At 44.6% G+C, this 27,668-nt stretch overlaps 2 protein-coding genes across 3 annotated transcripts in view; one reads left to right on the top strand and one right to left on the bottom strand.

Moving 5' to 3' along the window:
- The window catches only part of LOC147712626 (monocarboxylate transporter 1-like), a 277,171-nt gene that overhangs the window by 30,615 nt on the left and 218,888 nt on the right, over positions 1-27,668 (bottom strand). For both annotated transcript variants that reach the window (XM_086923330.1, XM_086923329.1), the window contains exons 2-4: positions 8,270-8,527; positions 6,909-7,052; positions 4,786-5,649 (exon numbers count right to left, since the gene is read on the bottom strand). In XM_086923330.1, coding sequence (XP_086779456.1) covers positions 4,786-5,649; positions 6,909-7,052; positions 8,270-8,486 — 1,225 coding nt within the window. In that variant the 5' untranslated portion in view covers positions 8,487-8,527. The remainder of the gene's footprint in view (positions 1-4,785; positions 5,650-6,908; positions 7,053-8,269; positions 8,528-27,668) is intronic.
- LOC147712627 (uncharacterized) overlaps positions 19,375-27,668 on the top strand; it is a 65,158-nt gene continuing 56,864 nt past the window's right edge. Inside the window, exons 1-2 of the mRNA XM_086919671.1 lie at positions 19,375-20,007; positions 21,426-21,433. Of these exons, the coding sequence (XP_086775797.1) occupies positions 19,375-20,007; positions 21,426-21,433 (641 nt within the window). The remainder of the gene's footprint in view (positions 20,008-21,425; positions 21,434-27,668) is intronic.

The raw sequence follows: 27,668 nt of genomic DNA, 5'->3' as shown, positions 1-27,668 counted from the left end.
CGCCCCTGAGTATGCTCACTTACCGGTAGTGCCATCACGACAGGCCTTAACCCCTCCGTCGCATACACAAGTGGGCAGTCTCCGAAGTTTTGTGAGGGGATTCTCATTAGTCAGCAATCGGCTTCGCTGCCAGCCGCAAAAGCACCAACGACGCCTCCACTCGCTTATTGACACAGGCCTAGCCCAGTACAGGTAACAAAGCAATTCTCGGCCGGTGTAAAGGCTCCGGCACACAACAGCAAGAAGGCAATAAATTAAGGAGATTACTGTTGTAAATTAGGGATATTTACATTCTTCAGGCAAAAGGATTGTGTAGGATGGTTGAGTGGCCGACGTAGCACACTTAGAGTTTGGCTGTTTGAGCTCAGCGAGCTCCGCCCCTGGACACATCATTCTTACATCAGTTTCGTAGTAAGAATCTGGCAAATTACCCCAACAATGTACTTCAAACATTCATTTAATTTGATAAAAATGTAACTGCAAAAAATATATATATTTCAGTTGCTGTCAGCGTCCTGATTGCCACTAGAGGACTAAGGAAAGGGCCCTCAGTCTAACATTCGTCTCTTAAACACAGTGTACTTATAGGGTAAATTAATTCACCCAAGTTTCTTTACCATAATTGTGAGCATTTGCCACCGGCATTTCCAATTTTACGCAAAAGGCAACGCTAGCACCTTTAATGAAAAATGGAGTGGTTTTCTCTGGCCTTCATATTACTTAGTGTAAATGACGACAGCTTGAAGATCCCTGCACAGGGAGAGGTGCGGTGCAGCAGCCAGAGCAGCATATTCTGGAGGACTGGGCTCCAGATTCGATCCCCGGCAGAAGCTCAGTATCATGCGACTCTGGGCAATAGCTCACTTAATCTCCCCGCCAGCCCCCAGAGCTGAAACCCTTCAGGGGTGATATGTTTGCACTTTACAAATACGAATTATAGGTGCATGATCACAATCCTGCGCTGTAGTCAGAATAAGCAAGGTCATAGTCTAATGGAAATATCTAATTTTTAAAAACCAGAACCAATTATGTCCTTAACATCTAGAAGACAGTATAAAATAAAGGCAATTGATTTAGTCTACAGAGAATGCGTGACCTAAGTCCTGTATTCAGATTTCATATTTTTATCAATGGAAATTCAAGGGGACCCACAGCCAAAAGAGCTCCCAGCCAAATATGATGGGATCAAACACAGTTTTACACCACTACAATGCGTCCTCTACGAAGGACCACCACAGTCCATTTATCGCTGCAACGAGGTAAGTAACAGCGCATTACTTTTTTTACAGCCAAAGAAGGCAGAAAGCTTTTAACTCTACTGCACTCCACACTATCACAGCACTGATAGGAGACAACTGTAAACGTATCCAGCATTTAATCTTTTTGGAGTCACATACTTCAATGACAAAAAACAAGACACCAATAAGGCTCACCATATGAATGTTCTAGATGGACAGGAGGGTAGTCCACACAAGTGCCCTAATAAAGTGCAACAGAAAGTCACTGCTTTCAAAACCGTCTGGTAGAGGGGGATCTTACTGGACGAGGGTCTTCATAGACCGGCATAGCAAATACTATAAGAGGTCTAACTTGCTGGAGGCCTTGGTCCAGTTATGTAAAAAGGAGTCCACGCTTGGTGTGCAAAGGAGTTTGGGGTGGAGTTTCCAGTGTTGAACAGGATGTGGGGTAACCATATTTGGATATTCAAATGGAAAATATTAAAAACATCATGGACACTTTGGTCATAAAATATGCATTGGTCTTTAGCACACGGTCTATATGGAACTTTAGGGGCAGCTCTTTAGTCAAAAAGTCGGTATTAGTAGACCGGTCTTCTTCTGGTAATTACTTTTAGAAATACTAATAGACCTTTCAAGTTGCCATTGTGTGTGGGCTCCAACTGAGAAGCCATAAACCTTTTCAGGACAATGATGAGCTTCCATATGGAGGCAGGAGTAGATTGGTGGAAAGATTACAAATATATCCCACATCAATTACCTGACCACTCTACAATCTATTTGGGTTGCCTTCTGAAATATAAAATTGCTGCTAAACTATCTCTGATGGAGGAAAACCAGACTAATGATTTTAGAAAGCGTAGGTAATAAGAGGATCTGATTAGGTTTGCTGTATTAAGAGCTGTATGGGTGGGAGGGAGTACACACTAGGTCAATGCTATCAGGCACCTGTAAATTCTGAGGTTTACTTGATCAATCTCAAGAGTATTCATGGCTCCGATTTATAGCAAATTGGGAGCAACACAATTTGGTGCACAGGAGGAAGGTTGTAGAAATACTTGGCTGCAACCCCTGCAGCAAAGTTGCACTCAGGAAGTGATTGCATTCCATGCAGACATCCTCAGCAGGACTGTGTTAAAGAATAGTCTTCCATGTGCTAGCACTAAGGTGTCATTAGGAAAATCAAGCTCTTAGACAAGAACACACCATGGAGAATTGCTACCCCACAAGCATCCTAGCTGCCACTACAAGTTGGGAGAGGACCCGGCATTTGGCATTCATCACAGCTGCAAATTAGGAGTAGACCTGGGAGGGAGGCTGGGGAAGGTGGGTGGGCTAATGCTACTGTTCAAAGGTCCATTTCAACGGCCAATCATCCAGTTCTCTTTCTTTGCAAGATACTTAGTTCAAGCATAACTTCAATGAAAGTGAATACATTTCTTCAGTGTCATATACCAAAGGGTCGCTGGAGAGAAGAAGTTCTCATTCTGCCTTCTGCAGTTTTTGTTTTGCATAAAATCTGCAGGACCCATTGCCTGCCAGGACATGTGCTAGATAAAGGTCAATGAAGACTGCAAGGCCAATCACACCACCCTAAGCAGTGGGACATTCACATTTAATTTTATGGATCTGTTAGTTAGGTACTCGAGACACTCAAGAATTTGAGACGCTAAGTTTTTCAGCCATTTGCCTTTAAGCCATCACTTAGGTTAAGAACAACATACCACCCTAACCACCTAGCATCTGCTTCTAGACAAGCTCAAACAACACGCTGTATTGGTTGTGACCTTAGGGTAGAGAGAGTGATCGAGCCTACCAGGGTCCTTTTATGCATGCACAAGATTGAAGGGAAGCAACAGAGGATACTAGGGGAGCAAACTGGCATGAGGGAGAGTAATGTGGAATACAGAGGAGAAAATCAAACTTACTAGAGTGAACAAGAAACAGAGCTGGGAGGGGGAGAAGCACACAGGCGAGTAAGCAATGAGGGCAGGGAAGCACATGAGAACTAGCCGATCACCAATGGGGGCAGGAAAGAACCACATGGGTGAGAGCAGTATGGGATAAGAGAAGTACACTAGGGAGACAGCTGGACCACATATCCACCCTTCTGCATTGCTTAAGCAAAAAGGTAAACGTAGCACCTGAAAAGGATGCAATTAAGGACACATGCACCATACTCCACGGATGAACAAAAACAGAGGAAGGAAAGCATATGCACGCCAATAGTGTTAAGCAATGGGCATGCCCTAAGCCACCTGCAAGCTAACAGTATAACTCACAAGATACAGAGCATGTGCTCCGTCTTGTAGACAAGACATAACAATTCAATTCTGTGTGTGGACACTAGCATTTTCAGCTTTGCAGATGTTGTGTTAAAGTAGCTTTTGAAGTAAATTTTAATTGAACCACCAGAGCTCTTAATGCTTGCCTAATCAGTTGGAAGTCATCCAGGCTCTTACAGAGATGGCTAAGCTGTATAAAAGTAGAATTCAAAGTAACTGCAATACGTACACTGCAGATTTAACATTCATAGCACCCACTCCGAGCGGATTGCTTGTAAATAACTCATGCTTTAAGGCATCAAGCTCTAGAAAACAAATGTTTCAATATCAAAGAAGTGTTTTATCCGCATATAGTAAACTAATACTCCTGGACATATGAGGAAATATTTTATGTAGCATTTTAAATCTAGAACTTGCAGCGTATTGTAGTAAATTCACATGGCAAGGGTGGGATGTTATTAAGTCTAAAGCCTTCAGGTACAAGGGTTACTATCGGGTCTGTGAGGTTTTAAATGCCAATGAATACTAGGACCTTTGCAGAACCTCAGAAAGCTCTCCTCCATGTACCAGTGGGATCCTTTCAGGTGGAGGGGATAAATCCTGTAGCGTGGATGGATCACCCGAGAAGTTCCCTGTATTTTGGAAGGTAGACAGTTTGCTCTTTTCGGACTGTTAATGTGATGCAGTTAGTTATAAGACCCTGAGGATGTATGACAACATCTGAGAGGGTTCAATTAAAAAGACCTGGAGGAAGAAAATCAATGATTGGGGCAAAAAACAGTACAATACTCTTTAGCGGAAGATAACAGACACCGAGCTAATAAGCGGCACACTGTCGATTAATAAAGAAATAAATGTAGTAAAATACCCTTCTGGGTTAGTAGGGTACATCCACTGAGACCATGATGTGCTATGGTGTTTAGAGTAAAATATGTGCAAGTGAGGAATACCTGACCCTATACTTGGACGTTTTAAAAAGAAAAGCTGTCTTTTGAGAATGGTATAGAGGGCTTTAGACAGGTTTTTGTCTAATTATCACCGTTTTCGATCAAATTCACCAAGCTGCGTCCAGAATACCATGCATAAAATGTCTCTGTGCACCATTCCCTACATAACATTCATTCATACACAGCGGTGAGTGATTTAAGTCTTCTAATAGCATACTGAAATTGTTCACCCTTATATCGTGGCAAGTATTTTCATAAAAGAGTAAAGACAATGCAACATTATAGTGAATTACTGAACAAACAAACATACTGTACCTAAAAGGGGTGGTCCAAGAAGTACAGGGCAGCATTCTACAATGGTCACCAGTCCGACAGCACTTGAGAACCTCTGTGATCCAACAAGGTCCATTAATGTTTCAAATAACACTGAGCTTAACCATCCATAAGCAAGTCCAAAAAATACAGCGTAGATACAAAAGCCAGCATATGTGGTGGATAAGGGTGCCATAAGATGGCACACACCATTGCAAATAATGGAAATTGCAAAGAAGTACTGAATCCTGGGCCTTATCCACTTGGTATTGGCTACAAGTCCCATGGAAGGTCTGGCGACCATATCAACAAAAGCCAAGATGGAAAGTAGGAAAGCAGCGTGCTCATTTGAAATGTTTTTACTCTTAGCATAATTGCTGAGGAAGACTAAAGGAGTAAACAATCCAAAAAACATGAATACATTGCCAGAGAGGTAGATCAGAAAACCTCGATGAGTAAATAAGGACAAATCCAAGAACCTGTTGATGGTCTGTAAGGCTGTGGGCTTGGTCTTTGGTGTTCCCGCAGTGAGATCTGTGTTTGCATCACCACTGCCATCATCTTTTTTTGAGGACTTCCCAGCTTCCTGTAGGACCTCTTTGGTCATCTTTTTCATCTTTTCAGGTTTAGGACCTATTGGCCTCATTAAAGATCCAGCAACACAGCAGTTCAGCAGAAGAGCTCCAAGAATTAGGAAACTGCCTCTCCATCCAAATATAGTGTACAGGTACTGATCCAATGGTGCCAAAGTTGACAAGAATACAGGACTCCCAGCCATAGCAAGTCCGTTGGCAATAGGGCGTCGCTTGTAGAAATACTTGCCAATCATGGTCAGGGCAGGATTCAAGTTAAATGCCAGTCCAAGACCTAAGGGGAGAAAAGACACTGTTTAAACATGGCAGTTGTTTTTGGCTACCTTCCATGCACTTTATTAGGTGGCCACTGTATTCCAACCAACCATCTGAAGTTACATAGTAAACCAGTTCAAATATTAAACCAAATTTATAGCCACGACATGCAGAGCATTTATAGACAAATTGCTCAACACAATATAAAAACTCTGAAAAGGAAAACTATCTTTTGTGTGAACACAGTAGCATATTAACTTTTTCATCAAGGGCCAGTTCACTAGCAGTTGGTATTTTGGCATAAAATTACTAATAATTTCGGCCAGTGTAGCTTTGTACCTTACTCTAGGCAGAATCTAGATGGCTGGTTTTGAAGATTTAATTACGATTGAAAGCAGACATTTTAGAAAATCCATGGTACCCAATCACCAGCTTACCCATTTCATTTCAAAAACTTTATTCGATTCATAAAATAAATCATAAAAGTACTGAACATACAATTCATCGTACCTCATAAAACAAGAAAAGTTTTTTTAAATACACAGTTTTCCGAAATTTATAAAAGACAGAATAATGACTGTTATAAAAATATATAATACATCATTTTCACCAGAGGATATTCTGTACAATGTGATGCTGACCATAGGCCTTCCTGATCTTTAACGAAACTTTGATAAAATTTAGCATGGCACAGCAGGTTTCTACAGAGGATAGTGCTGACAGATAATCATACCCTTCCTTATAGGTGCAAGGTTGCCTCCCCTTCAAGATTGGTTTAATAAACCGGAGTCTTGGCTCTTGATATAAGGAGCAAAAAAGGACCACATGTATAGTGCTTTGGCTATCCCTGTTATTACATGGAAAAGGGGGCAGCCTCTCACACCAACCCCCTTGTTTAGGGAAGGCAAGCAAAAATCTCCAGTCTAAACCTTGTTAGTAGGAATCGCCATTGCACATTAAGGGTAAATGTTTGGTAAAACTGAGGTTGGGGCTTACGAACACAAACATTAGTATTGTCCAAAGATGGTGCATTTAATGATTTCACCATCTTTGGACAAATGTAGCTTTGTACCTTACTCTAGGCAGAATCTAGATGGCTGGTTTTGAAGATTTAATTACGATTGAAAGCAGACATTTTAGAAAATCCATGGTACCCAATCACCGGCTTCCCCATTTATATGTATTGCAAAATTAAATCCATCGTTAAACATTAAATTCAGAAGTACACAAGGAGTTGCTGAATTACATTTCCATATTAAGGATTTATGACAAATTTACCTCCAATCACTCCTATGCAGAAATAGAGTTCTGTCACAGTGTTACAGAAAGATGATGCAATTAGCCCACAACCGGAAAGACACCCGCCAGCAATCATGATTGGCCGACTTCCATATTTGTTCACCAGAATACTGCTTATGGGCCCTAGAGGACAAAGAGGAACACAAGCTTACTTGTAGAGCATATGTATCAGAAAGCAAGAAATCCTACATTTTCAACAAATACTTATTACCTAAAGCTTGTTCGCAAAATAATTCAAGAATAAATCTTTGTTGTAGTCCTAAATATAAACGGTATATTTCAGATCAACCAACTTAAATTATCACCCCTTATCGATCAGGTTTCCAAAATGTCCCCTTACCACTTTAAAATGTCATTTTTAGCTTACCTAGTTCTACTACTGATGCTCAAACAATTCTCCTATTTTGCTACCCCACTGGAATAGGGTCTGGCACGTAATTGCATATATGATTTTATATAAATAATTTTTAACAGCTCAAATTGTTAAACAATTTGCAGTCAGGATGCAAATCTCGAGCACATTTACCAGCGACCGTGGGCTAATACAATAGCACTCAAAACGTACAAAGCACATCCTGATGCCATGCCCAGAGACAGACAGCACAGCATTGAAACGATGTGTGTGCATAAAGGCATATCCTCTCAATAAGTAGGTCAGTTCACAAGACCAATGTTTCAAAGCCACAGTTTGCCAAACGTAATGACTGCAACAGTCAGGAAAGGCAAATGGGAATATGAAGAAGACTAAGGAGTGACTAGTACATGTATTTTGTTCAAAATCATTCATTATTTCCATAACCATTCTTGAAGGACTTTTATTCTGAATTAAAAGAATCCAAAGCATTATTTTGCCCCACAGGTCTATGATTAAAGTGCACCGAGATCCTATGTGAACGTGATATACAACTAAACACTTCAAACTAGCATGCCCTTTGGTATCCTAGTATGAAGGTAAAGGGTGATGGTAAATATATTCAAAATTGGAGAAATCAGGTTCTGCAAACCTACTTCTTCCAACTGTGATGGACCAATCTTGGAATATACGATTTTAAATATAGATTTGAAAAACACCTGCATACAATTCCCGCATCATTAACTTCTCAAACTGCTAAGACAATTCACTGACAAAGCTGGGAAATGCAGAAGAGAATAACCCTATGAGAAGCAGTATTATGTAAAGTACTGTACATGGGAAGATGGTATAGACCACCTATATTTATTAACATGTTAGAAACAGTTGCAGTGCAGTGTAATATATTCTACCATGTCTACATTTCCATTAGTTTAACTGGGTTTTCATTTCACTGTGCTCAGTAAAAAAACAAGTTTGAACAGCTTACCGCCTCCGTACATTACAGCCAACATAATAGATGAAATCCATGATACTTCACTACTCGTTGCTCCAAAGATAACCTCTATATCTTTATAGAAGACCGTGATTGACTTTGCAAAGGCATAGGAGAAGCCAATTGAGATGAAAGCACCAACTACCACGGCCCAACCCCAACCACCTTCTGGTGGGGTATATCCAACTGGGGCCCCGACTGCTGGGGCCATCTTCAGAAATGCCGGTAAAAGTTATGTGGTTGTTCAAGGATCTGCAAAGGAAAACGATTATACACGTTAGCAAGAAAAAGTTGTATACTTGACCTAAAAAGGATATTATATTCAAATCATTCTCTACTCGTGTTAGTACTACCGTAGAATAGGATGAATAGCTTCACAAAGCCATGATCTTCGACTATAAAGCATACGTGTGAAGGAAGAACGCTCCATGGTCAAAAACCATTCTAGAATTTAAATGTCCTGGGGGCATATTATCGAAGGGGATTATCTCCGCTTTTTTGGCTTTAAAAGCCAAGAAAGCGGAGATAAAATTATCTCCCTATTACCTAGCTACCTAGGGTGAAGTAGTGTGGCTCACTGGTTAGAGGCGGCATACCCGAGAGCAGAGGACGGCCCGGGACCAGGGTTCGATTCCCGGCGCGGCAGGTTTCTGGACCAGGGTCTGCGGACTCGATAATTCTCTCGCCTCGGTGCCCACTCTGATCAGCGATCACACTCGGCAACTCTGGGCATTAGCTTGCCTCATCTTCACTAACGGCCCCACCAGACCGCCGGGGATGCCTGGTCTCACCCTGGAGATACCCATTAAGGGACCATCTCTCAGGGAAGCCAGGAAGGGTTTCGCAGCGGTCGAAGCGCCTTGGGACCCTCTGGGTAAGTAGTGCGCTATATAAATGCTTATACATAGCTGTCTCTAACACCAGTTAGCGACAGCTAGTAGGAGATAGCGACCATCTTGGGCCCCACTTTGCATGTCAGTGATATTTATCACTAATGATATGCAAAGTGGGCATGCCAAGATGTTAGAGACTGAAAACAGTCGCTAACATCGCTATCTCCTATTACCAACTTTTGGAGATATTCGACCTAAGCGCGAATATCTCCAAAAGCTAACACCTGCCCTGAGCAGTTCTTAGCCATGTTATCCAATGGGAGGTGGATAACATGGCTAAGAGCATTAGCTCGGTAATGCATGAATATCGCTGACTTTTCAGCGATATTCATGCATTGCGGCGATTTTTATCGCATTTGCGATAAACCTTGGTAATACCAAGGTTTATTTGCGGTAAAAATCGCCGCAGCGCAGCGCTAAATTTTTGTCTCTAACCAAGCAATATAGCGATAATTATCGCTATTGCTTGGTAATATGCCCCCTGGTTATTTTGTTCAAAACTTTTCAACTGTTAGAAAAGACAATATATTGAACCAGTTACTCAACTAACTTAACATTCCCTTATCGAGTTCTTCCACTTCCTGAGTGCCCTACTTATACCCTGCGCTCCCTGTAATGACAGGCCAATCGCTCTAGCTGCTACTGTCCCTGTTTCAGCATAATGTTATTAATGTAGGTAGTATTTGCATAGAGCAAACCTAGTCAAAAGCTAGGGACGTTAAAAAAAACGTGGGTGATACATCTCATGTGATGCCAGCATCCACTCTTTAACAAAGCAGGATTCAACTAGCATAAACCTTCCTTTAACAGTGGCTCAATGTGGAAATAACAGGCAGAAGACTTTGGACCACTATTTTGAAATGGATACCCAGTAAGATCTAAACATTACATAGCTAAACCCATTTCAAATTACAATATATATTACAATAGCACATTCCTGTCAATTAACATACAGTTGCACATTTCAGCCTGGTGGACTTGAAAGCTAGGATTTGCGAGTATTCATTTTTGTAATTTCATTCTTCCACCCACAATCTCACCGCTGCCAAAACCAAATTGAGTCACAACTAGAAAACCGTTTTTACAATAACCACTATGTAAAGTAGTCAATTTTGAGTAATACTTGTGCAGATTTTCCCCATATCTAACCTGTAAATCTTGGCCCATGTAAATCAATTATGGATTAAACATTTAGCCAGCTTTGCTCAAACAAACGCACACATATTCTTCATCTTTAACTCTACAAATGGAAGTGACAAATCGTATTAGAATACTAACTAGGTTGACTTCTCAATAAGCAGAAAGAAGGATTTTTAGAAGGCAAACCTAATTTGTGACATAAATCCCAAAATGGTAGGTCTAACAAGAAGCTGGTGGTCTGTGATCCATTCCTTGAACTACAGAGCCTGCGGCCAGGAAATCAAAACTATAGAACAAAAAAAAACGGAAGTGAAAAAATTTCCCAGCTCTATCACTGCTTTAAGTATGGTTTTAGTTTAAATAGTGTCTTTTAGCACTTAATTTGGCACTTTGATCTGCCTATGTGGAATTCTGCAACCAAGGATCTGTGTATGCGAGAGGTGCTGTGATGGACCTCCCAGACTGGGTGTAGTCATGTAGCACAGAGAACAACGGTTATTCCTCCATGGTAGGGATTTGTGGGAGATGCAGTAGAGATAGGTCCTATAATCTTTAGACCTATTATCGACTTATGTATCAGACTGTCTCAGCGAATCAGGGTAAAGGTTTTTACGGTCCTCCGCCCAATCAGAATTCCCTTTGGTAGCCTTAAATGGCTATTTTAGAGTGTGTGCTAAAAAAGTTAAAATACTGTGGTAGAGGCTGAACTGGCTTTCCTTTGTGGCGATTTGTCCCCAAGAATAATATTGCTGGTCATAAGCGCAGAGTTTGTTTTTCTCACCTCGTATAAGCGATGTTCTGTGATAACAGTTCTGTGTCTGGGGTTTACTGAACTGCCACCATTTTGAGAGTCTCGCAATTGCCTTGGCCGGTTCATTGTGTGATGTTCTCACTTACCACCTCCTTCACCAAATGCTATCCTTAGTCTTGCGGTGCCACTTCTGTACACTCTGCCCGTCTTGAGAATTGTATCGTTGGGGATTTTTTTAGTCCAGGTCTAGTCTCAGAGGCTGGGTTCAGAGGAGAAGGGATTACTAATCTTCCAGTATTCACAATTCTACTCTACCAAGCAAAGCTGAAAGGCAGAGGCTTGCATCAGACACACAGTATGTTCAAAATGTGTATCTTTATTAAATTATTGTAAGAATTGCTTTGATCGGGTAAGTTATCTCAAGAGAAAGAAACAAACCAGGCTAGCCATAAACCATGACTATGTGAAGCAACATTTGTTGCTTCACACACGTAACCAGTTAAGTTAAATAAAAAAAATTAAAAAGGATTCTGCAAATGTTACTTTCTTCTATTCAATAGGAATAGGAAAATGGAAAGCACCCAAGAATGACTGCGGTCTCCACAATCTTATTTAGATAAGCAACTGAAATAAGCAGACAGTACTCAGTCCCAATAATTCTGTCATGGTACAGGGTGGGTTGTTTATAAACCTAAAGAAGGTACTCATGGTAGAAAAAGTATTTTACAGGTAAACAACCTTTCTCATCAAAGAGTTCATCAAAATTAAAAAACAGCCCTTTGACCACAAGTCTGGAGTATCGGAAAGAAGGAAAACAGACCATAACAGCATGAACACCTGCAGCTTACTTGAAAAGCGGAACACGTTTAAGGTGGCTTTAAGTCTCATTCCATCCTTAAACATGTTACATGCTTAGAAATAAGGCATTGAGGCTTGTTTTTCTACAGTTGAGAAGTTAAACTGTGCTCCCGTTCACCAATATAGCTGTAGAACTTCAGTACTGTTCAGCAGAAAAATACAGCTTGCCCTACGAGCCGCTACATAACTCTGAGAAAAGCCTTCATATACTGTCAACATTTCCAATAAATACCCCTTTGGTTCGGATTGCACTTGTGTGCGAAATGTTTTTATTGGTACCTCAAACGAAAGGAAGTTGTGTTCTGTAAATCACAAAGTGAAATGCATATTAACTTGAAGAACAAGTTACCTACTGTAACTTCAGTAATGCTCTTTCTAGTTAGTCTAACTGCAGATTCCTCAACTTTAGAATATCTCCAAGTGCCAGACTGCATTCTGAAGAATGTCCAGGTAAGCCCCGGTGGGCCAGTAGATCACGTCATGAGGTACTGTGTTGACTCCACTCCGAAAGAGACGGCTGGGGCAGCATATACGTGCCACCCAGGCAAGCATTAGGCAGTTTTCTCCAGAGGGCACATACGCTGAACAGAAAGAGTCCAAAACATAATTGTGCCAGTGTGTAGATCTCTTATTCTGAATTTTTTAAAGGAAGAGTAGATGCAACAGAATGGGGAGGTGGAAGAGGGGAGAGCAACCCAGCGTTCAACAGGCTCACTTGCTCTTCTGATGTATACTTCTACCGCTGATTCCCCATCTTTAAGACCGATACCAAAGCAGTAATCCACTGATCTCGGTCTGTGTAACAGTCAACAGGCTACAGCGCAGGGCGTTGAGGAGATTAAGGTGGGGGGGGGGTTGTTTTGACAAAAAGCAATCTTGTTGACTCATGAAGTGAGTCTTAGGGAGCTAGACCTCAAAGCACAGGGTCCAGAAACATTTGTGGCAGTGAAAGCAGTGTCCATTGGGGACAATACAGTCCACATTCCAAAAGATCTGGAGCCTTGCTAAGTGGTGGGGGATAACATAACGCAAGCAAATTATTTTTGACTTATGAGATACCACCAAGGACTCATGCGGTTCGAGAAGATGATTGAGGGAAGACTCTGGAAACATCCCCATGGTGGGGAGGGAATAATCATTATATTGAGATCTACAATAGGATTCTAAGCAAACACATGCCCAGTAACAATTTTACAGACCTTTGCCAACACCTGGTTGATATTAAGCTCACTGACCCAGTCAGTTTGCGAGGGAAGCCGACTTCTGGATTGGTACCAGTGTCTAAGAAGGTACCTGGAAGGGACCCAAAGGAGGGTGGTTCAGGATTTCCCACAGCAGAGTGATGGGGAGGTCCAGGGAGGGACAGACAAGTGCCAGAGTAAGGTTCTGGGGTAGACGTGAGAATGGTGGTTCCATGCCTCTTCCAAAATAAACGGGAGGAAGTTCTTGTGGGCAGTGGTATAGGGTGCTGTTAGACCTGGCATCTTTGGCGTGGTTTCCACCTATTTTTTTGCCTCCACCTCCTGTATTTTTGATGCTGTGCTGGATTTCGTTTTTGCTGGTTTAGATGCTTTGGGCACTTTGCCACTGCTGTTCAGTGTCAAAGTGCAAGTGCTCACTGTGTAAATTGATATTGGGATTGGTTATCCATGATTGGCATATCTGTGTCACCAAGAAGTCCCTAGTAAAGTGCACTGAGTGTGCCAGGGCTGGTGGTAACAATTACTAGTGGGCCTGCAGCACTGATTGTGCCACCCACATGAGTAGCCCTAAAATGGAGTCTAAGGCCTGCCACCACAGTGCCTGTGTGAAATCTGAACTGCCATGTCCTCCTGGTCAGTGTCCCCACAGGCCAGGCCTAACCCTTCCTTTCTGTACACATTGGTCACCCCTATGGAAGGCCCAAGGTACCCCCTTGGGCAGGGTGCAGCGTATGTGAAAGGTAGAGCATGTACATGTGCAGGTGACATGCTCTGGTAGTGAATTACAGCCATTTCGTTTTTCACTATTGTAAGGCTATCTTGCCCTATAGGCTATCATGGGGGATGCTGGCTACAGTGGCTACCAGCATATCTTCCTATAGGAGCAAGATAGGACATAAAAGTCTGGTATCCCTGAACTCAGGATTTAATAACACATCTTTTAGGAAAGGTTGTTTTTAAATCCTGTGTTTGAGAACAGCACTTTTAGAAAGTTGCTGTTCTCTTGTCTGACCCTTCTGTGTGCCTTGGCCTATTTGTGAATTGGCTGCCTGGTTTGAGAGTGACAGGGGCTGGGAGCCCCCAGGAGGCTGGCTGGGTCAGCCCTAGGCTGAATGACTGCATCTCGAGTGGTGGGAGGGGATAGCACCTGGGCCTGAATAGGGATGAACCGGCCTTCCACAATTTTGGCTCCACCTCCTGCTGGGCGGCTGACGACCCCGCCCCTCTCCCTGAAAGGAAAGGAGGCCGGAAAACAAAATGCTCAAGGAACACCCAGAACTGGTTCAGACTGGGCTCAGAGCCCTGCTGCACAAAGGAATCAAAGACTTTTAGGGGTATAAGTACAGGACCCTTGACTACAGAAAATTAGATCATCCTGGAAACAAGAAGGAACCTCTTCCAAGGAGAAAGCTGGACGACTGAAGAAGGAATGCCCTGCTGTGTGATGCTGGACTGACCTGCAGTTGCTTTGCTGCCTAGGAGAGGGGAAGGACTTTGTTGTTGCGTTGTCCCCTTACTTGAAGGAATCTCCAAGGGCCTGTTGTGAGCTGGCTCCCTGTTTTGAAGTCCCAGGAACAAAAGGACTTCACCCCCAGCTTCCCTGAGCTCTGCTGAGAGAGCTCTGTCCTTCCTAGAGTGCTTGGGCCAGTTGTGGTGCCTCTGGAAGTTCTACCTGTGCTGGGAAGCTGGAAACCAAGATTTGAAAGACTTTGCTACCGAAAAGTTACTGCATCGCTCGCTTGCGGAGCGTATCCCCGAAAGCGCAAGGAAATCCCTGTTGCTACGAAGGCCGAGATCGTTGCAGCGCCTGTTGCCGCTGCTGGAGACATTGCATCCTTAGTTTGCCGGAAGATCACCATCGCTGCGAGCATCGTCGCAGAGCCTGTCATCGCTGGGTGAGATCGCCGCCCCGCCTGCTTGCGGATCACCTCACGTCGCTGCGAACATCGTCGCAGAGCCATCGCTTCGAGGAGCTGCGAGGGAAAGACCGCTGGTGGATCACTCATCGTCGCCCAGGAGATAGTCGCAGCCCCTACAGATCATCGCATCGTGCCTTTGTTACTGTGAGTGTTTGTACGAATACTTTACACATTGCTTTTGGATCAGCCCGACTGCTTGTGCCAAGCCAAGCTACCAAGGGGGTGAGCAGAGGTCACCTAAAGAGTGGTTCCTCCTTACCCTGATTAGAAGCAAGGGTCCCTATTTGGACAGTGGTACCTACCTCTGCCAACTAGAGACCCCCAGTTCTAACAGGTGCTCCATTTCCAACGCCGTTGCTGTGAGTGTTCCCAGTGTGTTCACAAGTAGGGTGACTGTCTGTTCCAATCAACCACTCACTGGTGGGAACCTCTACAGGAGTGGCCAGTGAGGCCTGGGGGTAGGTAGTTCCCAGGAGCAGAGGGTAGTGTATTTTCTGATGTCCCTTAAATGGGAGGTCAATTTCAGGGGTAAACATGTGATTGCAGAGTGGAGTTGTCAATTCCATCAGGAAACCATTATTGGGATATCAGTACCTGTCCTAAGGGATACCCGTGCCAGACCATGGTGGTGGTGGAACGATTTGTTTCAGCAGAGCACCAGGCAGGTATGTAGTGTAACTCATGCCATGGGCAGAACTTATTCTGCCCTGTTGTCCCTGGAATGGGTTGGGGAATGGCCCAGAGGAGGGTCATAGTTAGCCATCAGATGCCCATTTACTGCAATCTTGTAAATTAATTACTGTCATGTCAGCTGGGTGCTTTGAAAGCTCTGGTTTCTGGGGGTACTACTACCAACAGGAGAGTATGAAGGCCCAGATGGCGGGGCAGATGGTAGAGACAGTCCTTAGTGGGGGTGGGGGCCAGAGGATCAGGGGTTGCCAGCTCTATAAATACAAAGCACCCCCAAAACTGACCCAGTTGAGGCCACTTATGACCTGAAGGTGCTCCCTGCTCTGTCAGAGACTGAGAGATGGAACCCTGCACCAGGCAGACCCCTGCATGATACAGTATGTCCAAAGGTCAAGGCAGCGTGGCAGAATTTCTAAACACCCCTGTGAGGGGAAAACTCCAGATGCTTCTCCCATTTCAAAGCTAGAACCAGGTATGAACATGGGACCCCTCAAGTCCACTCTTCAGTTCACATCTGGACCTGTGGAAGACTCCGAAGGAGGACTGCTCTGCTGCAAGAAGGACTGCCACTGCCTGAGGAAGGATGACTGGACTTTCTCTTTGAACCAAGAACCACCAAAGTGACTCCAAGGGCTAGCGGACTAGCCCCCTTTTCAGAGCTACAGGGGCATGACATATGCTTCAGAGACCGGCCCTGCAACAGCCCAACTGGCCAATTCAACTGGACCTACTTGTGCCCTGCTGCTGGATGGAGTCCTGATCCCCAAAAGCTGCACATTATCTATTTATATTCTTCCTTACATATCCATTTTTGATTTCAACGATTACTTTTATTTTGAAAATCCATGCTCAATCTACAACATTGGCCCACTTTGTTTAATTCAGCCTTTTGTCTGCTTTTCAAGAATGTACAACTTCATTGGTAAAGCCAATTGTTTCTCTTCTTTCACATAGAAATTGCAAAAATAGGAAATATTCACTCATAAAACTCAAAAGCTTTTTTATGTTTCCCACAGCTCTGTTACATAAAGCTAAAAATAGGGTGATCTTAGCACTGCAAACTTTTTGTTGGCGTTGTTTTAAAGGGGAAAAAAATATTTTCACAGCTTTCTCCCCAATTTAGAAAAAGAAAAAATAAATTGCTACATTTGGACTAGGTCTTGAATTCTCCTCAATGGAAATCTGTAAACCCCAGGTAACCTTTAGAAACCCCTACATTGGAAACAGGGAGTGAGGAGGGAATGACACAAATTTGAAAATGAACAAATTAGGCTTTATATCCTCATGAAATAAAATGTAGGAAGGTTTAAGCAGAAACGTCCATCAAATATGAAAGGTCCATCTGCACTGGCGGGGGTGGATCCTCAGCACTTGCGGTGTTAGTGTTAAAATGCAATGCACAAGAATTGAAGGAAACGAGGTTGGATTGAAAAACCCATAAACAAATTTCCCAATCCTGCCAGGCAAATTATAGGTTAGCTTCACACTTAGTAGTTGGCTGCTTCTAGCAACAAGTCACAAGACTGGCTTGTCAGAAACACAATGAACAATTGAGTCATTCTATAGAAACAAACGCAAAACTCAAAATCAATGTAATGTCAAGCAAACCAGTTTCACACTCTTGATCAAAAAAAAGAAAGACATTGTCTATTCAAAGTAAAAGCCAGTGGGACAAAACACAGAGGTGAAATAAGACTAGAAGTCGGAATGTAGAAATGTGTAACCGTAATACAATTAATACGCCAGTTATTTGACACTAAAGACCCACCGAGTACTTTGGGATGCAACTGTAGAAACCAATTCAGATATTTAAACGAAAGACTAATATGGACATTGCCGGAACTAAAATAAAAAAATAAAAAAATCACATACATTTAATTAAACAAAACACTGGCAAAGCCAGTAGAGCATAGCAAGTGTGCAATGACTTCTGGGATGAAATTGGTTGGCAGATTGCTCTATGTTGTATGCCATGATTCATAATAGTTTAATGAACCAAATGATTAAGGTCACTTATCCAAATGAGGTAAACGTAGGTGTATATATGTTTTATATCTTTTTTTTTATTTAATAAAACATGAAGCACGTGAGATAGCTAAAGTAGCCTTCAAATGAAACCTAAAAATGTATTAAAAAAAAAATACACAATACAGCGTTTCAGCAGTAGTTTAGTTTAGTTCTAAATTGAAACTATCAAATATCAGCCAAGAGGCATTATCACAACGAAAAGTATTAGGATGTCCTCCTGGTTCTCTGCACAAAAAAACAAGAAAAATGTAATAAATCAGGGACAACAAATCCGGCCAGGGAAGGCCAGAACAATGCATTGTACAGTACTAAATTGCAGTAGCGCCTCACACCCCCTGACAATTTCGCATTGGCAAACAAGAAGCACGTTGGACTATAGAGTTTGATTCAATGTTGAAGTTTTAGTGCTGTAATATAACTAGAGTGTTGCTCATCAATTTGTTTCGCCCTAAGGGGCAGTGAAAAGAAGCAAGTCATAGAACATATGCACTTTACATTATTGTCTTGCCTCTGGCGGTTGACTTATGTGGGATACAAACGTGCTTATGTCTGATCACATCATACAGGACAGGCAGCTAGATTGGATGCTGACCTGCTGTGACCAAGCCATTGCATTTAAGCCAGGAGTGGAGCAGAGTGAAAGACAGAAATGATCTTGCTTGCTTTCCTTGAAACAGAATAGCTTCTACTTATTTGGTTGGTTTGAGCAGCAGGGGAGAAACCTATATTAAACAAGCATTTGCAATGCAATAGGTCTCGCATTATGAAAATTTTGAGCTATTGGTCTTGTAAATTACAATTTTTTTATTTGTGTGTTGATTTTGAAAATGGCTAAATTAATAGCTTTGTCACTTACAATGCTAATAGTTATAACTTTCGCAAATGTGACACCTATAGCATTTGTAATGCAACATGTTTTGTATTTACGTGACTTAGATGTATTGAAATTACAAATAACAATGGCTTTTAATTTTTGAAAATAATTAATACTTAAATAAAAGGGATTGTAATTTATAAAATGGCAATAGCTTAAACTTTTGTAAATAACTTTGGTGAAGATTATGTTCAGTGTATTTTATTGTGATGAAAATCCAAGAACAGAAGTGAAATAATAACATCTTTTTGTGACATTTGTAATAAAGCTTGAAACATTGAGAGAACATATTTGAACCAGTTGTTAAATGGCTGCACAGATTGATGCTGTGGTGATGCTGTGGTGGTGCTGTGGTGGTGCCGAGTGGTGGTGCTGTGGTGGTGCTGTGGTGGTGTTGTGGTGGGGCTGTGGTGGTGCTGTGGTGGTGCAGAGTGTTGGTGTGGTGGTGCCGAGTGATGCTGTTGTGGTGCTGTGGTGGTGCTGAGTGATGCTGTGGTGGTGCTGTGGTGGTGCCGAGTGATGTGCCGAGTGGTGGTACTGCTGAGCGATGCTGTGGTGGTGCTGAGCGATGCTGTGGTGGTGCTGAGCGATGCTGTGGTGGTGCCGAGCGATGCTGTGGTGGTGCCGAGTGATGGTGCCGAGTGGTGGTGATGCTGAGTGATGCTGTGGTGGTGCTGAGCAATGCTGTGGTGGTGCTGAGCGATGCTGTGGTGGTGCTGAGCGATGCTGGGGTGGTGCTGAGTGATGGTGCTGAGCGATGCTGTGGTGGTGCTGAGCGATGCTGTGGTGGTGCTGAGCAATGCTGTGGTGGTGCTGAGCGATGCTGTGGTGGTGCTGAGCGAAGCTGTGGTGGTGCTGAGCGATGCTGTGGTGGTGCTGAGCGAAGCTGTGGTGGTGCTGAGCGACGCTGTGGTGGTGCTGAGCGACGCTGTGGTGGTGCTGAGCGACGCTGTGGTGGTGCTGAGCGACGCTGTGGTGGTGCTGAGCGACGCTGTGGTGGTGCTGAGCGATGCTGTGGTGGTGCTGAGCGACGCTGTGGTGGTAATGAGCGACGCTGTGGTGGTACTGAGCGACTCTGTGGTGGTGCTGAGCGATGCTGTGGTGGTGCTGAGTGACGCTGTGGTGGTGCTGAGCGACGATGTGGTGGTGCTGAGCGATGCTGTGGTGGTGCTGAGCGACGCTGTGGTGGTAATGAGCGACGCTGTGGTGGTACTGAGCGACTCTGTGGTGGTGCTGAGCGATGCTGTGGTGGTGCTGAGCGACGCTGTGGTGGTAATGAGCGACGCTGTGGTGGTACTGAGCGACTCTGTGGTGGTGCTGAGCGATGCTGTGGTGGTTCTGAGTGACGCTGTGGTGGTGCTGAGTGACGCTGTGGTGGTGCTGAGTAATTTTCCCTCTAATTTTTTTCCTCTGTGTGCGGCTGTGTAGGGTCTCTGTGCGCTGCAGCCATGGCTATGTGCGCTAGAAACCAGACCGTGCATGTGTGCAGCACCAAATATCACTCCAAACTTTTGCTTAATAAAAATCTGAAAGGATGATGCATTTCCACACTTACAGTGCCACGTTAAGGGTCTTAAGGCAGATTTTCAATTTGGATACACCCTCCATGACATGAATTGGTTACACAGGCAAGTACACTTCAGGTTTACAAAAGCACAAGACTCCCAACGGTGGTGCCATCATAAGATTTTCCTAAAGATTCTTAACTGGAGCACTGTTCATTGGGTGGGTAAATGTTGAGAGCCTACACAAGATTACATATACACAAAAAGTTGTGGAATGGAATCTTTTTGCTGTAGCCTGCAGCGTTCATCTTCATTTGGCAATTTCAACTATTGCCAAATACTGCGGGATACAGTGCTTACTTTGTAAAACAATAAGTGCCGGGGCTCAAAGCTTAGCTCAGAAGATGTGCACTGTTTTCTGTCTGTGACCCTGGATGAAAGTTTGTTGAGGAAAAATATGTAATGGTCCTCAGCTTATGGGGAGGAGGGATTGTGTCATCATGAGTGATCAGGTGTACGGACGTTGTGAACTATACCATACTGCATGGGACAATGGCTAATACGGGACTGTTAAAGTGTGTAACCTGGAATGTGAGGGGGCTGCACACTATGTCCAGACGACACGCCTACCTGGTTCGCAGGGGGGTTCACATAGCGCTGCTGCAAGAGACACACTTAACGAAACAGGAGGGAATAGCGCTGCAGCATAGATGGAGGGGTCACTTGTTTCATACAACATACTCAGCCTTCGCTAGGGGAGCCTTGATTTGGATAAGAGCGGGTACCCCATTCCAAGCTACACGTCAAGTGGTGGATCCAGAGGGGATGTTCGGGGCGGTGGAGGGAACCCTTAGAGGGCGCCACATAGTGCTTTGCAGCGCGTACGCACCTAATGTGGACCAGGCTGCATATTATGCGCGGCTCTCCGGGGAACTAGCTAGTTACCTCGCAGGCCCTATTCTACTGGGGGGTGACCTTAACTCAGTGCTAGACGTTGACCTAGACAGATCGCACCCACCTTTACACTCATCCCCAGTACGCAGACTGGCGAAATGCAGGCTAGATTGGCAGGGACAGTGGGGATTAACAGATGCTTGGCGCACGCAACACCCTATCGAACGGGACTATTCATTCCACTCTAGCCTCCATGACCTCCACGTTCGTATCGACGCCTTCTTGTGCTCTCCGCTTGTGCTCCCTGCAATCGCCCGCACTGAAAACTTAGCGCGCACGATCTCGGACCACAATCCCCTGTTGCTATCGCTCGACTGGATGACTGAAATCTCCAAGGTCCCGACGTGGCAGCTCCGTCCAGACACTTTAGATGACCTGCCGTTCCGTGAGGCATAAGGGGAGAGGATTGAGCTATATTTTGCGGAGAACGAAGGATCTACCAACTCTAGAGCCATAGAGTGGGACGCCCTTAAGGTCGTAATCCGCGGGCATTGTATCGGGAAATTTGCGGGCGCCCGCAAGACGTTGCTGGACGACTTGGACAGGGCGGAACGCAATCTGCGCGAGATTGAGCGATCGCGCCCAGAACGACCGGACCTCCAAGGAGACCTCTGTGCGGCGAGAGAGGCGATGGCGATAGAACTAGAACGCCTTCGCAGCTATGATTACAGGACATATCTGGTGAGGACGCATGCTGAAGGGGACAAGGCAGGGACCCTGCTGGCTTGGCTTGCCAACCCCGCCAGACGTAGCCACCTGATTCTGGCCATATCAGACAAGGAAGGCGGCGTGCATGCCACGCAATTGGCGATCCTGAGCAGTTTCAGGACCTACTACGAACAATTATATAGAAGCGCACTCGGTGATAAAGATCGAGATATAGCGGCCTTCCTAGAGGACCTGCAGCTACCACAATTGGACCAGGACCAGGCGAAAGCCTTGGGAGGCCCGATAGACTTAATGGAAATCAAGGGAGCGATAAAGAAGATGGCCCGGAATAAGACCCCAGGCCTAGACGGATTACCAATTGAGTTTTATGGGCGTTACCTAGATCAACTAGGCCCACGACTACAAATTATCTACGCTGAGGCCAAGCTTAAGGGACGGCTACCAAGTTCGATGCGCGAAGCTTTGATGATCCCCCTACTGAAACTGCGGAGAGAGAATACTGACACGGCATCCTACCGGCCGCTATCAATGCTGACCACCGATTACAAAATCCTGAGTACGATACTAGCAAACAGGTTACTACAGCATATGCAGACACTAGTCCATAGAGACCAATCCGGGTTTATCCCAAAGCGCAGTACCAGCCATAACATTAGGAGATTGACCCGCCTGTTGTCTAGCCCACCGCCGGAGGCAAGGGCCCCCCTGGTACTGGCGGTGGATATAGAGAAGGCTTTTGATAGCCTGGAATGGGATTACCTCTATAGAGTACTGCGATGCTTCGGGCTCGGTGAAGGCTACATACAATGGACGAAAGTATTATACGCTGAGGCGAAGGCAAGAGTGAGGGTGGGTACCTTGGTATCGGACCAATTTGACGTGCTTCGCGGCACCAGGCAGGGCTGCGCACTTTCTCCGCTGCTGTTTGCCCTAGCGGTGGAGCCCCTGGCGGCAATGGCCAGGAGGGGCGCCTACTACGGAGGTCTGGCTCATAATGGAACACACCATTTTATATCGCTGTACGCGGATGATCTCCTGCTCTTCTTGGAAGATCCCGATGAGGCACTGTCAGGAGCCGAAAGACTCCTGGGGCGCTTTGGAGAGATATCTGGCCTGAGGGTTAACTGGGCAAAGACCTGCCTGTTTCCCCTACGTAAACATGAGATTCAGCCCCCTCTCCGACCTCTACTCAGATGGGAGCCCAGCTGTCTAGAATACCTGGGGGTATATATGTATCATGGAGAAGCGGACATGCTGGACGGGAATGTTGGACGCTGTATCCGGGCCCTAAAAGGCAATAGGTCCTTCTGGGCCACCCTCCCGTTATCGGTAACGGGCCGCATATCGCTGCTAAAAATGATAGCATTGCCCCGCTTGCTATATTATTTCCGGACCTTGCCTGTTTGGGTCAAAGCCGCGACTTTCCGACTGCTGCGATCACTGATCATCTCTTATTTATGGGGCGCAGGCAGGCGAAGAGTGGCACTGTCCACCCTAATCCGCCCGAAGGACGAGGGAGGCCTAGCTGTCCCTGACTTTGAGCTTTATTATTTAGCTGCTAAGCTCCAGACCTTTACGCAAGAAATTGCAAGAGTCTACCGCGGGCCGGAACATGACAGACACAGCGGCGTCCCCCGGCATGTGCTGGCCTTCATTGCCCTGCGACAGAGATTACCACTGAGAGACCTGTCCTTAGAGGAAAGAACTCCCCGTCTCTGCTGGAACCGCTCAGCGAAGCGCGCGAGGATTAGATGTCCATATGCACCCGAGATCCCTCTCGGTATGGTAACGGCGCTTCCGCACAGGGGCGACTGGTCACGCCTGCGGGACTGGGAAGAGGCAGGGCTGCAGGTGGTGGGGGACTTGTACGAGGATGGAGCATTGGTCCCATATCAAACGCTGCAAGAACGCTTCAACCTTCCACGATGCGACTACTTGTTGCATGCGGCAGTAGTGCGAGCCATACAGAGCCACTGGGGAATGGGATTAGCGGAGCCGCCGACGGCCCAGGCCTGTCAGTACACCATGATGGTGGCGGGCACCTATAAGGCGGTTACGTGCTTGTACTCGAGAATTCTGAGAGAGACACAGCAACCACTGACTACTTTGAAGGCCAAGTGGGAATTGGATTTGCAAATAGAGATCCCGGACACCACTTGGATGCGACTGGTGGGACGGGCTAGGAAGAGCACGAGGAATGCACGATTCCAGCTTATCCATTTTTATATGCTCCATAGAGCTTACCTTACCCCGGGCAACATACAGAAATATTTTGGGGCGGAAGAGGCCGCTTGCCCGCGCTGCAATACACTGGGGGCGGGTCTGACTCACATGCTCAGAGAGTGCCCCCACCTGTAGGACTACTGGAGAGACGTCGGCGACACTTTGAACGAGGCAGCGGACAGGGACCTCCAATACACTACGGCAGTCAGCATTCTACATTGGTTTCCACACACACCCAAAAATAGGATGTCGAGCAAATTCATAGATATGGGCCTCCTTTTAGCCAAGCGGGAATTGACGAGGGGATGGAAGGCGAAAACGAGCCCGACACATCGGAGATGGCTCGCTGAATTTTTTTAATGGGCGGCGAGCGAGAGCACAATTAGGTATCAGTTGGCGCGCAAAAGGGAAGACGAGCGGGCCCTGGAGGCGGCTATGGAATGGGAACTCTTAGTGCAGGCGCTGCGCGATAGCACACTAGAAGAGGAGGAAGATGAGCCGGAAGAGCTGACTACTGCCGCCATAGACCAAGCGAGGCCACCAACAGCACCAGCCACGCACACAAGATAGATACCTAAGGCCCATTGATTGCAGTTATTTACACTCAATTCCTGACCGAGAGCGATTGGTGACACATGGGGGGAGGGAGAGACTAAGGGGTGGGGAGGGATTCTCTTCAGGTAGTGTAGTTGGGATTTTGTTATAAACACTACAGGGAGAGGGGGAATTAAGGGGAAAACTAAAAGTAGACAAGGAAACCCACATGCGCCAAATAATGTCCTCTGACTGGGAAGATTGCATTGCTTTGAGTTTTTGCCGCCCGACCTCTGGGGTATGGGCTGAACGGCTGTGTACACCTGATGAGATCTTCAAAACGAGAGGGGGGTTTTCACAATGATGATACTACTGTGATTGAATATCCTGTGATTGGTTCTGCAATAAAAATTGTTTAAAAAAAAAATGGTCCTCAGAGTGCAAGAATGATGGAATCCGCAAAGGTTCAGTAGACTCTGGTGCCCCAGAGTTGTCTCTTAGAAGGTCTGGAAGGAGAGCTATCCCCCCTGCTTACGTAGGGGAGTATTTAAGATAGATATACTCTTTACATATTAAGAAACATGCAACACAACACCTTTTTCGCATTTATCTTTTCCCATGTATATCTGTATTTGTAAAGTTATTAAGGAAGGTGGGTGATTGGCATTATGTTTATGTTGGCATTGGCTTATGTTTGATTCCCCAATGAACTAAATCCTCTGTACAGGAAACGTAAACTGTATTTTGGATACTTCGATAGTGCAGAGATGCCTAAAGGTTTGTAGGGCCTGGAAAAGCTGCATACGTTGAAACCGGGTGGTAAGAAGAGGTGTTGTTCATGTCAACGCTTTCTTGGATCGCCAGGGATTCAGGGTTCATCTCAAAGTGAAACTTTCCGTTATATTCCATAGCAAATGGATACCCAGTGGGGTGATTAGCGCGCTCTACAAATACTTGATAGTTCTTGTGGGAGGTCTTTCACGACGCGTGACCCCTAGTCGAATGCCATCGCCTTGTTAGGCTCGTAGATGTGAACTGGGGAAGAGTTCCTTTGTTCAGGGAGACTAAAGACATTGCCGTACATATGGTCTGTGGTCCAACATTTTAAAATGTAAAGGTAGCTGGTTGCTACTCCTTTTGTTGCCACGCTTGCAACCGATCCTGGTCGTTTCTCATGCACTAGCAATCATTGTGACTCTTTCGGCAGAATGACAGTTCATAATCTGGACCAAATATTCGGATTGAAAACGGTCTTACTGCCCAGTCTTGTGGAACCTGCAGTTTTGTGAAGAGTTTTTTTTAAATTTTCCCTCGTGTAAAGCACTGTAGTAATCAAAATGAGTGCAAATAGCACTTTACCTCTGAACATGTAAATCGCTTTCAGATAGGAATTGGAACATCTTGCAAAGATATTTTTGGATGAAACTACCAGAAAAATCCCTGTCTTGGCTCGAGCATCAAAATCAAGGCAGTGAACAAGAATAGTTCCTAGGCCTCCTACAGTTTTGGCACAGTATGATGTGAAATCAGAGCAGGGTGCGGCTTTGCTTCAACAGAGTAAGTGCTCTGGTGAGTCAGTCGGATCTGTAGTAAAACACACTCTTCACGCAGTCTGACTATGCATAGCCATCTTAAAACGGTAATAGTGCTCATTTAGTGCAGTGCAGAAAACTGTGGAAGTAACGCTAGATTGTCTTTGCTGTGAGTGTACCAACTGGTTCTCTTAATTTTTCAATAAGTAAAAATGTGTTTGTTGATGGGAGCCAAAGCACGAAACAAAACTATGGCTACGCGGTTTACCTGTTTGAACTTCAACTTTCACACTGTAGGCCCCTCTCTGTTTTGGGAGCAGAGAGCAGGGAATCTGTGTGTGTCAAGAAAAGGCAGGCTGAATGGGATTTTTTTATAAAGTTTTTATAAAGTTTTTATAAAGTTTTATATAGCGCGCACTTGATCCCGAAGGATATCAGAGCGCTTTACAATTTGAGGCAAAGGCAACAAATCAGAACATTAGTCTAACATGGGGAATCTAATGGGCATTGAATCAACTAGTACAAACATAACTGCTCAACTTGATGGATTTCATTAAAGTGGCTAAATAATGTGCTGACGTAGATTAGAATAGTTTACAATACTGTAAAGCAGACCCTGGATGCTGCTTAGGATGGAAAAGCAGCAGTCCATATCTGGCTAAATAGAATTCAACAAAGCTTGTCCTGATCTGGCCCATTAGCTTTCATATCAGACAGCAGGAACGTTAAGTAAAGTCAGATGCCAGATACTGCTGTCTTTGGAAAAATACGCTAATGTACTTAGAAGTACGGCAGAAAAGCTTTCACTTTGAAAAATTCTATGTAAAGGCGAGAAAATTACAAAGTAGCTTATTTATTAGATTATTCGGGGAAATGGACCCCTCATTTACCGAGGACAATATATGGATCATTCTATGCACAAAAACCGGACGATAATTTGTCCTTCAAATTGCGTATTCACGAGTCTACCCAGAGGTGCACAGATAACAGGCCAGTTTATCCACTTGTCAAACCGGTGCTTTATTCTGAAAATCATTCGGCGTGTTAATTTATTGTGCTAGGATTTTCTTTGTGCGCCTCTGCTCGCGCGTTTGGTAGACCTAATGTAATCCTATGGAAGAGAAGTTATGCCCATGGCGATGTGCTTGAATAGAGAAATTCTCTTAAACGTTATCATTCACCTGATTTTATTAAATTATTTAATGCTTATTTAGAATTTACGGGTATTTCCCATACTACAGTCACTGAGCAAAGCGCAGCCAAACAACACGTGCAGCACAGAAAAGCCTACTCGTGCTCAAATGAGGAATACTTGTATATGAGGTCCAAGGTTTGTGCATCATTACACCAGCAGGAAATTAAGAGACATTCAAAGTACACCCCCCCTTTCTGATGCAATGTTAGTTGTTTTTAACACTTTCTCGTAAAGGGAGTTGTGTGTCAATGCTGATGGCATTCTCACAGCAAAGTGGGATAGCAATCTATTTCTATGATTTCGATTATGCAGATTTTTAAAGCAGTGAGTCACCCAGGATCTACTGAGAATGCTTTATTGCGAAGAATGCGTCTGCCTGTGCATCTTTAGATAGTTATTTTGTCGTGTTATACAGCCATATGTTTT

Source organism: Lissotriton vulgaris, chromosome 5 (assembly GCF_964263255.1).
Source record: "Lissotriton vulgaris chromosome 5, aLisVul1.2, whole genome shotgun sequence".
NCBI classification, from domain to species: domain Eukaryota; kingdom Metazoa; phylum Chordata; class Amphibia; order Caudata; family Salamandridae; genus Lissotriton; species Lissotriton vulgaris.
The sequence above is the reverse complement of the archived record's forward strand: the minus strand, read 5'-3'. Positions and strand labels throughout refer to the sequence as shown.